The sequence below is a fragment of the Diabrotica undecimpunctata genome, chromosome 9, assembly GCF_040954645.1.
Source record: "Diabrotica undecimpunctata isolate CICGRU chromosome 9, icDiaUnde3, whole genome shotgun sequence".
Taxonomy (NCBI): domain Eukaryota; kingdom Metazoa; phylum Arthropoda; class Insecta; order Coleoptera; family Chrysomelidae; genus Diabrotica; species Diabrotica undecimpunctata.
The window spans coordinates 29,945,495-29,959,633 of NC_092811.1; the positions used below are offsets into that span (position 1 = coordinate 29,945,495).

Below are 14,139 nucleotides of genomic sequence, written 5' to 3' on the forward strand. Positions count from 1 at the left end.
TTAATGACATCATAGCTGATCCCCTACCGTTTAGAAGGTTAATGGAATCTTTAGAAAAAAGAATAGACTTGTGTATTCGCGAAAACGGAGGGCATTTTGAACACTTACTGTAATTGAATTTTATTTTATGTTCTTAGTCATTAATTTAATTTTCTTCTTGTGAGTTTTGTTTAATTACTAACTATTTTATACCAGCATCAATTATTACTTCATAATTTTCAAATCAAAATATTCCGAAAACGGTACACAGTATCGAGTTTTACCAAGAGTACATTTTTCGTGTAAAATTGAATGATGTTTAAGTTTGCTTGAAATTTTGGTTAATAATTATACTCTTAAAAAAGTTATATTGACTAATACTTAGTACGATCCGTGTAACTAGCGCCCTCTGTGAGAATCAGAAATAAAAACAAATTCATTGGATGTATCAGCTTCCAAAACATATTCTTATAAAATTTCATTATAATGTTGCCAATAGTTTCGGCAAAATCGTAAAAAATGCGTAATTTTTTTTTTTCTTCAACGCCCTGTATCTTGAAAACGGATGGCGTTACAACATTTTTTTACTAAGCAAACCCCAATTATTTTTCAGTTTTTTATCTACCCTAGAGACGGGTTACCTTTTTCTGAAACACCCTGTATAACATAAATAATTGATTATGCATTACTTCTATATAAACATGGTGTTGATTTCATAAGAATTTCGAAATAAAAATGGTCATAACTTGTTAAATACTCTGTATAGTAATGCAACGTCGAATATTATAAGAACAAGAATTATGAGAGGAATATAAATAAATATGAAAAAATGTATAGGTTGTCCCATTTAAAAAATTGTATGTTTGCTATATCACGTAGTTATAAATCACCCTGTGGAATTACACATATTTTTTAAGTATGGAGAATACCATTGCCTACATTTTCTACAAAAGTGTTTTGGATATCTTGTACCACAATGGAATTATTGACCGATGTCGCACTAAAAACTCTCCCTGTAGGTAGATTCAATTTGACCCAATCTTTAACCTATGCTGTAAATAATTTGTTAACCAGATAAAACACGGAAATATTCCATGTTATAATTCACCCTACTATAAAACCAACTTTTCCTTCTGCCTGCTTTTAATAAGCTATTATGGATTCTAAACCGACCAACTTATTAAAAATGAAATAGTCTACTTACTTGCAAGGATCCCAAACGACAATCCCCAATCCGGGGCAGTCAATCTCGTTGATGATTTCGCACTCCCTCTTGTCGCACACGCAGGCGGGGGCGGTCAAGCCGCCACAAAAAGCGATAATAGCCACAAATGCTAAAGCGAATACACTATTCATCTTCGTAGAACGGATTTCAGATAGAGTTACATAATTTCGAAGGGGCGTTTAACATACGTTTTACAGTTTTGGGAGTATTTGGGGTACTTTAAACGAATGAGTTGCTGATAATAACTATAATTAAAGCGACGGTTAGTTTAATGTTTGTTTTAACTATTAATTAACACTATAAATATGTTTAGACACTATGTTTTGAAGATCACTTGTTCACTATTGCTGTTGGTGATGAGTTTGGCAAGAGCTTAGCGCTTAACTAGAATATCTGAAACAAAAAATATTTCATTAATACAGGTGTTTATCACAAATAAAAAATTAGTTTAATATTAATAGTGGTTAGATGTGTTTATTTATTTGTATTTAATTTTAAGTAAAAGAGTGTTTTTTCGTTAAATTAAATTTTAAAAAACCAAGAAATGGTTGGTGATAATTAGAGACTCGAATATATGCACAAAAAACAGAGCAAATATGCGCTTTTCGTGGGCGTACTGGAAAAATCCACTAACTCCAGTCTTTTTGACATTTTAATACCATTAAATCCACAAACATCAATATTTTAACAGAAAAAACCGTATATCTCCAAATTCGTCATCCATCATCATCATCATTTTGGCTTTACAACCCTGTGTGGGTCCTAGCCTCCCCAAGAATTTTTCTCCAGTCGTCCCTATCCATCGCCTTCCTCCGCCAAGCACGTATTTCCATATTTCTCATGTCTTCATCGATGTTATCTAGGAATCTTGTTCTGGGTCTTCCTCTTCTTCTTTGACCAATAGGTCTATCAAGGAGCGTTTTTCTAGCTGGGTCGGTTTGCTCCATCCGCATAACATGGCCTACCCACCTCAGACGTCCTATCTTTATGTGTTTTACGATATCTGGTTCCTGGTATATCCTATAGAGTTCGAAGTTGTATCGTCTTCTCCAGACACCATTTTCATTTACCGCTCCATAGATGCGCCTTAGTATTTTTCTTTCGAAACATCCTAACATGTTTTCATTGCTTTTTGTTAAAGTCCAGGTTTCTGAACCATATGTTAGGACTGGGCGTATTATTGTTTTGTAGAGTTTTACTTTTGTATTTCTTGATATAACTGTAGATTTAAAAAGGAGATTAAGCCCAAAATAGCATCTATTAGCCGTGCAAATTCTGCGGTTTATCTCTGCGGTAGTGTCATTTTCAGTATTGACGAGCGTTCCCAGGTATACAAATTCGTTAACTGCTTCGATGACGTCATTTTCTATAACAAGTGGCCGTAGTGTTTGTGGTTGCGTACCTATTTTCATGTATTTTGTTTTGTTGGTGTTTATTATTAAACCCATTTTTGTAGCCGCTTCCTTTAATGCTACGTACGCCTCTCGTGCTGCGTTTTCCGTTCTCCCAACAATATTGATATCATCAGCATATGCTAAGATTTGCACAGATTTGTTATATATTGAACCGGTAGTTGTGATTTGTGACGTACGTATTACTTTTTCCAGAGCTAGATTGAATAGTATACAGGAGAGTGGGTCTCCCTGACGTAGCCCGTTATTTGTTTTAAAAGGTTCAGAGAGTTCCCCCTGGATTCGTACTTTGCATTCAACTTTTTCAAGGGTTAGTTTGGTTAAACTTACCAACTGATTTGGTACTCCTAGGTCTATCATTGCTCTAAACAATTCTCTTCTATTTACAGAGTCGTAGGCTGCCTTGTAGTCTATAAATATGTGGTGCGTGTCTACACCGTATTCCAGTGTTTTCTCTAGAATTTGTCTTAGGGTTGAAATCTGATGAATTGTTGATTTACCACCTCTGAAACCAGCCTGGTATTGTCCTATTATTCGCTCTGCATATGGTGCCATACGATGGCATAGTATATTGGAGAATATTTTATACGCTGCATTTAGGAGCGTAATTCCTCGATAGTTAGAGCATTCAAAGATATCACCCTTTTTGTGTATGGTGCAAAGTATTCCAATATTCCAATCATTGGGAAGGGACTTCTGTATCCATATTTCTTTTATAAGCTGCTGTAGGGCTATTATGATATCGTGGCCACCTTCTTTATATAATTCCGCTGGGAGATTATCTATTCCGGGTGATTTGTTTCTGGCTAGTTTGTTTACAGCGTCTTTAACTTCCAGGATCGTTGGTGGATCCTCCTCCCTCTCGTCTGCTCCGCTTACCTCGCAGCTTTCGTCTTCCGGGTTTTCTTCTTCCTCTATATTAAGTATCTGGTTAAAATATTCCGTCCATCGGTTTAGTACGTCTGTTCTTGTTGTTAAGAGATCGCCATTTAAACTTCTACATTGATTTGTGTTTGCCTTAAATTCTTTTCTGTTGATGTTAACTTTCTTATAGAATGTTCTGAATTCTTTCTCTCTGTTGAGGTTTTCTATATATTGAAGTTCCTTTTTTAAGTGGTTTCGTTTCTTCATTCTGTGTATTTTCTTTTCTTCTCTTCTCTTTGTCTTGTAATTCTCTATACTTGTTCTAGTTCGGCGGATAAGCATTTTTGCATACGCTTCATTTTTTTTCTGTGTTGCGTCTTTGCATTCATCGTCAAACCAGTGATTTTTTCGGGTACAAGTTTCTGTTCCTATTTCATCTTGTGCTGCTGACTCAATATCTTCCCTTATCCTGTTCCAGAATGAGTCTATATCTCTCTGGTCTTCTTCGCCTAGACTTTGATTCCTTAACCTATTGGTAACATTTTCCCAGTACTGTTTTGCAACAGTTGCATCTCTCAGCTTCTGTACATTCCATTTCTTTCTATTTATTTCTTTTTCTTTGTTGGAGTTTGAAATTCTAGCCCTTAGTGTTGAGATCACTAAACAATGGTCTGAGTCTATGTTTGCGCCTCTAAAACTTCTGCAGTTTATTATGTCCGTTCCGTGTCTTGAATTCGTCATCCACCGTGCTTAAATCTTAACCATGATTTATTTTAAGTCCATTAGCGGAATTTTTATAAAGTTGAACAGCGTTTTTTAAACTGTGTTCCGCGGAACCCCAGGGTTTCGTGGGGATAATTCAGGGGTTCCGCGAAAGCTACGTGTTTTTTAATAACCTTTAAAGAAGTATAAAACATAAAAAAAGTAATAAAAATTTAACGACACAACTAAATTCCACTTACTATTCTGGATATTCTCATTTGATGCAAATACGCCGCGAATTGTACGGTGCCATCAGCACAATCATTTTTGGTATTTAAAGCAGCCGCCCTGGTGATATAATCACGGGAAATCTCGGTATCGCATTCCCCAGCTGAATTCTTTATTTATATACAATCCATATTTATCATTACTCTGCGCTAGTATTGGAGTATTTGACATATTAGTCATGTGTCGCTGTGAAAACATAAAGTGTAGATATTATGTAGATGAAATGTCTATATTCACTGATAATAGGGTATGAGATATATTCTCAGACTCACGACAGTGGCCCAAAAATTAACAAAACAAATGTACTGGCTGATTATCCAGTAGACTGAAAGCCAAAAAATAAGAAGAAAAAGAAAAAGTAAAAAACGACGGTCAGGCAAAATCTAAATCAAGACAGATAAAGTGAAAGGAAATATTTATATAGAGATATAAAGAAACCCAAATTACAAGTTGTTAAAAAAACTAAAAACGAGAACGAACGGGGAAAAGCAGTAAACCAAGCGATGCCCGATGGCCCACTACGATCGTAGTCCTAATGTATCTACAGTATACTATTTATATACAGTATGATTTATGTCTACAATTAGTTTTCATCCTTGACCAGTGTTCTACGCTATAAAAAGCTTTTCTCAAGTACATGTTTAATTATTCATATTGTAATATTCATTGGTTTCCAGCTTGAATTATTTAAACATTATATGACATTTAAATAAAAAATATATAATGAAAAATCTACTATAACTTTTTTCAGTTCGATATTGTTCGGTTTGGAGCATTGAATGTAGTGTTTACGTTGATTTATTTATTAGGGGTAAATCCAGGTCACTTTTTTATCAGATAAACACAATTTTAACACGAAATGTTTTTGTTGCCATTAAATAAATCAAGGATCAAAACACTGAACTTCGTGGGAGTTTCTGGTTTTGATAATAATTATAGTCTATATATATATATATATATATATATATATATATATATATATATATATATATATATATATATATATATATATATATAGTTATGATTTGCTCTAATGTACTTGATTTTATCTTTATAAGAATCTGATCTCTACTTACGCTTATCTTTATAAAACAAATCAAAACTCAATAATATATCTCAGTACTTTTTTACTATTTACAAACAATAAACACGGATTCAAAGTACTTTAGAATAGTTGTCATTTAGGAAAAAAATAAACAATAGGAAAATGAATTTATAGACAAACAATTATACACGTAAAAACAAAGGTTATTTATTTTTAAAATATGTTACTATTAAAGATTTCGATAATCATATAAATTTATACCATACACAATAATTCAAAAAAAATGAAATCACTCATCCATCAAATCAAGCATCCACTAATTTATCAATAAACATTTGATATAATTATGTCCAAATCAACGACCTTTTATTTTAATTTTTAAAAATCAAAAACAAAATCAAAATTTATTCTTTACTTGACTTCTCTAATTAATAAGAAACAATTTTAAAACACAAATAATTAACACAAATCTTAATATACGGTCGTAGTCGAATGTATCTGTAAAAAAATAAACCAGCTAAAACTGTTTTTGTCTTCAAAAAATACTGACTCCACTGCTTTGATTGTGACCTGAATAGATCGCACGTTTTGGTTCTCCAAATATGCCTGCTCTATGTTCTATCTACTGTGGTTGATAAACTAAAACAGTTTATGAAAACTGCCGTAATCTCTGCTCAAACTCTACTCCAAGCTCCTAACTCCGAGAAACAATCTGCTTCCTCTCATACCAAGAAAAGATATCTGTTTCTACTTACAGTAATTACTCTCGTTCTTTTTGGCTTAGTTTCTGCTTACCACATTTGCATACTATTTTCAACACAAACACAAAAAAACAACACTATTCAACAAAAATCTTTCTTAAACTCGATTGCTTTCTCTCGATGTTCAAATCACAATAACTCTTCTCTTCCTCTCGTTTCGCATCCAACCCACATTCTTCTACTCTTTTTCTCCTTACTAACAAATCCCAAACTCAGCCACTCTCAAACGCATCTCCAACTTATTTGTGTCATTTCATTTTTTGGTTTTTCCAAAAATTACCTGACGTATTAAAAACAACAAACAGTTTACTTAAAAGACCTTGTATGACTTGTATTTCCTAAAACAAATCAGCTTGTATGACTTTCGTATGTCAGAGTCATTAGAAATATGCTGACTTCAGAACTAACTGAAGAGCTGTTATTTGTGAGGCAACATATTGTGACAAAACGTCAAAAAAAGAGTGAAAAATGACGAGTTGTGAGAAAACGGTGTGCGAAATGTGCTGAGAAGGAATCACGTGCAGAAACAATGTATGAATGTAAACTCTGTTCTAAAGCTTCCGACTTTTGTTTGGATTGTTAAATAATAGTAAAAGTTTTTTTATAATTTTTAGTTTTTACGTTTCTTTGTGAAGGTCATTGTAAGTTCAGTTTCCTAATATTTTTGACTTCTTAAGACTTCAGGTCTAATTCTTAGTTATGGGAATACTCGCTTTTTGGAAATGTTATAATGGATTAAAGGCGTTATGATGTATTAAAGGTGTATTTTCTGGAAACTTCAAACAGCCCAAAATTACTGAAGGATTTTTTCAAGGACCCATGTTCGAAAGTTTGGTTGTTGTTCATTCTGGGTCAGTTAAAAGCAGCTCTACATCTAGACAATGCAAGTCCCATGCTATGCAAGTCCGTCCGTCCGCATAGCCTATCAGAGTTATTTCTGTGCAATTTTTGATACCACTTTCATTGTTGCCAACAAAAGAAATATACCAAAACAATAATTTTAGATATTTCCCCTGGAAATTTCAATCCAGCATTAAATATACTAAAATATAAATCACAAATTATTACATCCTATAAATAATATTATAAACTCACACAATAATATGTGATAATTTTATTATACTGGCAACATGAATTTTGATAGCAACTTGCAGCAAAATAGTATGAAAAATTGAACACGTTTTAATTTTTTCTATAGCACATAAATTGCATGAAAATAGCTACAGTATCTCGGACATGTGATGCGGGGCGAGAAGTATGGTATCCTGCGACTCATAATGCAAGGAAAGATAGATGGCAGAAGAAGCATCGGAAGAAGACGAATTTCATGGCTCAAGAACCTGAGAGAATGGTTTGGATGAAGCTGAAAACAACTATTTAGAGCTATTGCCTCAAAAATTAAAATAGCTATGATGATTGCCAACCTCCGTAGCGGAGATGGCACCTGAAGAAGAAGCGCGTGGGCATGTGCTCTTGCATAATCTGTCTTGCTTGGCTCTTGCCTAACATGAAAATTGTATAATGTAAAACCATCTCAAGAAACGTGTTCAAAAATTACTTTTAATCACTTCATGACTTGAATATTTGAATCTAACCTGTATTGCAGTTGTTTTTTATAGATTTTCAATCAGGCAGTTCAATTCTAAATGTGAACAAGTAGCTGCGATAGAAATGACACAGGCTTTGGACGATTCCCTACAATCGTTGAAAACAAGAGTGGATTCACAGTTCCTGTCGTCAGATGTATTGAACAAAGTAAACAAAGCCGACTCGGATCTCGGTATTGATAAACAAACAGTGTTCCAAACAGCCCTTCCATTTTATCAAACTTGCATCGATTTTCTCGGGCAGTGAAAATCACGGTTTGAAGATGTACTCATATTTGGATGGGCTACACTCGCTACCGAGCCGAATTGGAATGAAGTCGAGGCAACGAATAAATTCATGGCAGAGAATAATTGGATTAGCGTAGAAGAAAACAATGTTGAATTATTTGACGAGTTCGGATATGTAAATAAATTTGTGACCAGTGATAAAATTACAGCTTGGAACGAAAATCACACAAAACCACATCAACGCTGGGTCGAATGCTTCCAACACTTCGAAAAGAATCACGTTCCGTACAAACGTTTTGCACGAGTTATTGAATTCATCTTTTGTTTACCAGCTACTTCTGCGAACGTCGAGCGCGTTTTTTCATTGATTACAAAAATATGGATAACTGAAAAATCGCAACTTGGCATTGAAACCTTAAAAAATATTTTGTTCGTAAAATTTGATTTTAAATATGAATGTGTTGATTTTTATAAGTTTTTAAAAGAGTCGCCGTCATTGTTAAAGCAAATTTCATCGCAAGACAAACATGATTTTAAAAATTAAGTAGTGCAAAGAATTAATATATTTTTTTAAAATATGAATGGATTGATTTTTAAATGTTTTGAAGCTGTTTTCTTGTGGCATGTTTAACAATTATATTTTTTATGGGATTATTAACACATTTAGTTTTAATGATAATTACATTCTTATGTAAACCTAAGGTTACATTAACATGGAAATCCAACATAAGTTGATTATATAATTTTTTTCTTTTTTGAGAATGATTTCCGGATTTAAAGTCGAAACGTCAAAAACTAACAACAATATAATTATTATAACGAATTATGGCTTATATCCATCAAAAATATCATTGTCAACATAAAAATGCTAAATAATCAATACAATGATGGTATTACAGTCCTTGTTTAAAAAAATAAAAAAATGGCCCGATTTTCATTGAAAAGTCCCGGATTTCAGATATGTTTTATAGCCTTGTTCCGAATTCAATTGAATTGGAGTTGATCACACTAGTTATACCAGAAGTGAACAGCAACTTTGTTATTTTAAATGGAACACTCGGTATATTATTGCATTTTGAGATTTCGCATAAAATTAGATAGAGACAGTTAGATGAAGACAGAGATTAGGTATGAAATTTCCAGATTGATTATAACAAACCAGTACCTATTCTTCGTTCACAAATTGTTGATAGCACGAAATATGCCTCAAACTCATAAAACGGTCATAAATCATAGGCGTTCCTAAGGTGTTTATTCATTAAATAATAATATAATGTTTTAATACTGTTATATATAATATTGATAATATTTTAATACTAATATATTTAGCAAAAAAACAATTAAAACTTTCACGACTAATGTTGGTTATTATATTATATTAAAAAAAATAAGAATTTAACCATTAACAATTTTGTAAATAAGAATACCTTATCTCTTTGGATATTTCAATACTAATCTTTGCGTTTAATCACTTTACTAGAAAACATGGAATTCATATCCGAAGGTACTATTCGTTGCAAGATAATTAAGATGGAATTCCCCAGATTTTTAATAATATAATTAAATTCAAAACTTAACTTGAAAGGGTGAAGTTATTACAAAGGAAACAATTTTTTTGTTTAGTACGTTTTTGATCGCATGTAATTTACGGCTCGTCGCTGTTTCCGCGTCTACGGCAGTAATTAGCGTCTCGAATATTTCTTTTGCGAATTATATGCAGTGCGTGAGGGATTTTTTATTCCATATACCTACGAACATATACGTACCTTTCGCTCGTGCTCGTTTTGTTGGATTGTTTGTGATGGCTTCATCATCACTACAAGAAGTTAGAGACGACCCGGATTTGCCTCATATCGGACGAACTAAATTGTGGCAAGTTTTAAAAGAATTAAATTTCCGGTGAGAGAAATCAGACCAAAAATCACTTTTGATTGACCGGGAGGAGGTTGGTCTACTGGTATCTGCCCACCTTCTGGTAAAGGCAGTAGATTAATAATTTCTCACATTGGCAGTGAAAAAGGATTTGTTAAGCATGGTTTGTTGGAATTTCATTCCAAAAGCACAAAAGACTATCACGAGGAGATGACAGCTGATGTTTTCGAAGAGTATTTTGAGCAAATGATTGAACACATACCACCAAATTCAATTATAGTATTAGATAATGCACCTTATCATTCACGACTAGTAGAAAGACTTCTAACGAATGCGTGGAAGAAACAGGATTTTTGACTGGCTGCGGAATAAGTATCTGCCTTACGAAGATGGAATGGTAAAAGCAGAACTTTTAAAAATTGCCCGGAAACACAAATCTAAGTTCAAGAAATACGTAGTTGACAAAATGGCGGAAAGGCGAAACATCACAGTCTTTAGACTTCGACCCTACCACTGCGAAATAAGTCCAATTGAACTCATTTGGGCATAAATGAAAAGTTATGTGGCTAGAAAAAATACGTCATATAAAATACAAGGTGTGCGTGAATTGTTATACGAGTCTTTATAACATATTACAAAACAAAACTGGAAACATGCAGTAAGACATGTAATAGAAGAAGAACAAAAAATGTGGGATCTTGATAACATCATTGATGCGACCGTAGACACAGTATAGACAACAACCAGTATTCCCACTCCGCTTTGGCGCGAAAGTTCGCGCATTTTACTCGCGCAGACAGCGACGCCATTTTCTCTGGACTCCGAAAAATTTGACGGCTCTCATTGGTCATTGGCCATTGTCATTTGTCATAGATAAATAATATAGAGGCCATTGTATTTGTTTACTTTTTGTGTATTTATAGATACAAATTAACTTTATACATTTTTTATTTCGCAATTACGTTGTATAAGTACGTCGATATGTACAAAAATAAAAACAAAAAGCCTTGCCACACTTGTGCAGCTACAAAGTGTTGTAATAATTCTAGGAAAAGTATTGTTTTCTTTCCAAAAGATGTTAATAGGTGAGTGTTAAATTAGGATTAAAATTGTGTATTACAGATGTTAAGATGTTATATTATTTATTAACGTTTCATCGTGTATTAAAAAAATGTTTGTATTTAGGCAAAAATTTGGTTAATGGCATGTGGACGAGAAGATTTATTGAATAAGGCAGAACGTTTACATAGAAGTCATCGTCTTTATGGTACTCATTTCGACAATAAGATGTTTCTGAATGATATGAGAAATCGATTACAACCTTCTGCAGTTCTCACAAACTTTCCTTTAACAGAGGGCTCATCAACTTTTGATCATACTTATTCTGCAGTAGTCCAAAACATGTCTTCCAAGATGTCCTATTAATGAAGGTAAATAAAATAAATAATTAAGATGTAACACATATGTAAGCTTTCTCTTTTTCTTTTAGAAGTAGTGAAAAGTTCAGCTATGGATATAGAGAAAAATGTTAGTATTAAACATAAACCATCCACTATAACTGTACTTCAGGATATTACTATTACTCCTGGTAAAAACAACATATTCCATGGAGAACCTGAACATGTAACTACACTTCCAGTAACACCAAGTTCAACTCAAGTGTCACAACAATTATCAATAAATACTCCCCGAAAAAATGTATTATGAAGTACAGTTATACAATTAAGGAAGAAAAACCAATATTTAAAAAATAAACTTCAGAAGTTACAGTCTACAGAAAAGAAGTATATTGACAATTGAAAAATTGAAATTTTATAACCTATTTGTGTGGATATTTAATAAAAAAATGTTTAAGAATTCCATAGTTGTGAAATATGTGGCATATACTCAAAAAGTGTAACCAATTTGTGAGATACTATTGTATATTCATATTTAACGGATATGAAAATAGAACTGGTGAGACATATGGTAATCTAAAAATGCCTACTGGTGATTTTATTAACTTTATTAGTATACTTGACTGTCTCTTTCACAAGAATTTTGACATATTAGCTGTACAGCCGAATATTATTAAAACATATGTTTCTCTATTTAGTACAATAAATTTTAGCCACCCTTGTGAACAATTTCCACTAAAATATTGTAGAACTTTATTTAGCTGTGTACGTTTGTACTATTCATTAAAATTCATGAAGAGAAATTTGAAACTGAAAAACATGAAAATATAACCAAAAGAAAAAATAATAAATTGATTATTTGGAAACATCAATAAAACATTATTTACTTGTTTATAACAATATAATAAGTCAAAATACTCTTTTTTATTACAATGAACAGATAATATCAATCAATAATTAATATACCCATTTAGGGGTTTTCTTCACATTATCTTGTTTTTAGTGAGATATAACTAAAATATCTGATCATATTCCATAAAAATGTATTAGAGTGTTTCTTCTAATTAATTAATAATTAATTATATTGACATTAATCAAGATCAAGTAAACAAAAATGTAAAATATCATTCAAAATCACATTTGAACAAAAGCAATTAATTATAGAATAATCCATACTCCTAAATTGCTTTAGCTAATTTCTTTTCATATTCCTTCCCGTTCACTTCTTCAGAATTTACATTTCCATATATCTCATCGCAGAACTAATTATGGTTCAAATATAGGTATGATCTGACTTCTCATACATGCAAACCAGTGCTCATGAGATATAATTTGTTTAACTTCTGAAATTTTAAACTACAAAATGATACTTTGTAAACTTAATGTGTACTTGTTTTATACATGTATATTTGATTTTTATCTGTAATTGTATTTATCTACAATGTATTTTTGTCTAATTTTGACAGTGGGTCTGTCACCTTTGTTATTATTAAATAAACAAATAAATGTAATATCTAATGCAACATGTAATAATAAATGAAGTTCATTTAAAAATTTATTTTTTATTTCCACAAATACATTCTAACCATTAACAGGATGACGCTACTTTTAGCACTTTGTATGATTCCGTTAGACGTCTAATGTACATCAACAAGGATTGTAAGAAAAAACTCAAAGAAAAATTGTGCTATGAAGTACAGTTATAAAATTATGGAAGGAAAACCATTATTTAAATAAAAAATTCAGAAAACATTCTGTACATTCTACAGAAAAGAAATGTGTCGATAATGTGACAATTGAAGACTACATGGCACTTACATCTAAATTTTGTCCTTCGTTAAATTTAGCTAATTTCACAAATGTTCAAATTTTACAGTCTAGAAAAAAGGCAAGAGGTAGAAGATTCAGTAATCAGTTTAAACAGGATGTCTCTTAATGTACTTCAAGGGGCCAAAAGTTTTACAAAAATGTTTTGTGTAGCAAATTTTGTTTACCCAGCCCTAATATATTATTTAAAAATAATATACCAGACAGCTACTCAAAAAGTGTAACTAATTTGTCGGCTAAAACTGTATATCAATATGTTAATGTATATAAAAATAGAACCGGTGACACATTTGGTAATCTAAAAATCCCTACTGGTGATTCTGCTGACTTTATAAGTAGGTATACTTGACATTCTCTTTCAAAAGAATTTTGACATATTAGCTGTAAAGCCGAATATTATTAATACATGTTTCTCGACTTAGTACCATAACTTTTAGTCACCTTTCAAACAAAGTCCACTCAAATATTGTACAACTTTATTTAGCCGTGTACGTTTGTACTATTTATTAAAATTCAATAACAAATTTCCCTACTCAAAAATATGAAAACAAAACTAAAAGAAAAAATAATAAAATGATTATTTGGAAACATCAATAACACATTATTTAATCGTTTATATCGAAATAACAAGTCAAAATAGTCTATTACAATGAACAGGTAAGATCAATCACTAATCAATATACATATTTAGGAGTTTTGTTCACATCCTCTTGTGTTTTTAGTGAGATATAATTAAAATATATTAACTGATTTCAAACTCTGTATTTGAATTTTGAAACGAAACTTTGCATTTTATTCTACTTTATAACCATACAGCTTTAAAACTAGCATATTTATTAAAAACTGTTGCATAACTCTCCATTTGATTTTTTTTTGATAGTGTATAAGACAGTTCTGTAACAAATAGTTGTGAAACTTTAGAAAACAAAATC

At 31.9% G+C, this 14,139-nt stretch overlaps 1 protein-coding gene and 1 long non-coding RNA gene across 3 annotated transcripts in view; one reads left to right on the forward strand and one right to left on the reverse strand.

Annotated features, from left to right (window-relative positions):
- The window catches only part of cmpy (crimpy), a 617,633-nt gene that overhangs the window by 574,276 nt on the left and 29,218 nt on the right, over nucleotides 1-14,139 (reverse strand). For both annotated transcript variants that reach the window (XM_072543054.1, XM_072543055.1), the window contains exon 2: nucleotides 1,184-1,597. In XM_072543054.1, coding sequence (XP_072399155.1) covers nucleotides 1,184-1,335 — 152 coding nt within the window. In that variant the 5' untranslated portion in view covers nucleotides 1,336-1,597. The remainder of the gene's footprint in view (nucleotides 1-1,183; nucleotides 1,598-14,139) is intronic.
- LOC140449336 (uncharacterized) lies at nucleotides 10,726-12,965 on the forward strand. The gene is made up of 3 exons (XR_011951780.1): nucleotides 10,726-11,068; nucleotides 11,169-11,413; nucleotides 11,473-12,965. It is a non-coding gene; the product is annotated as an uncharacterized lncRNA (long non-coding RNA).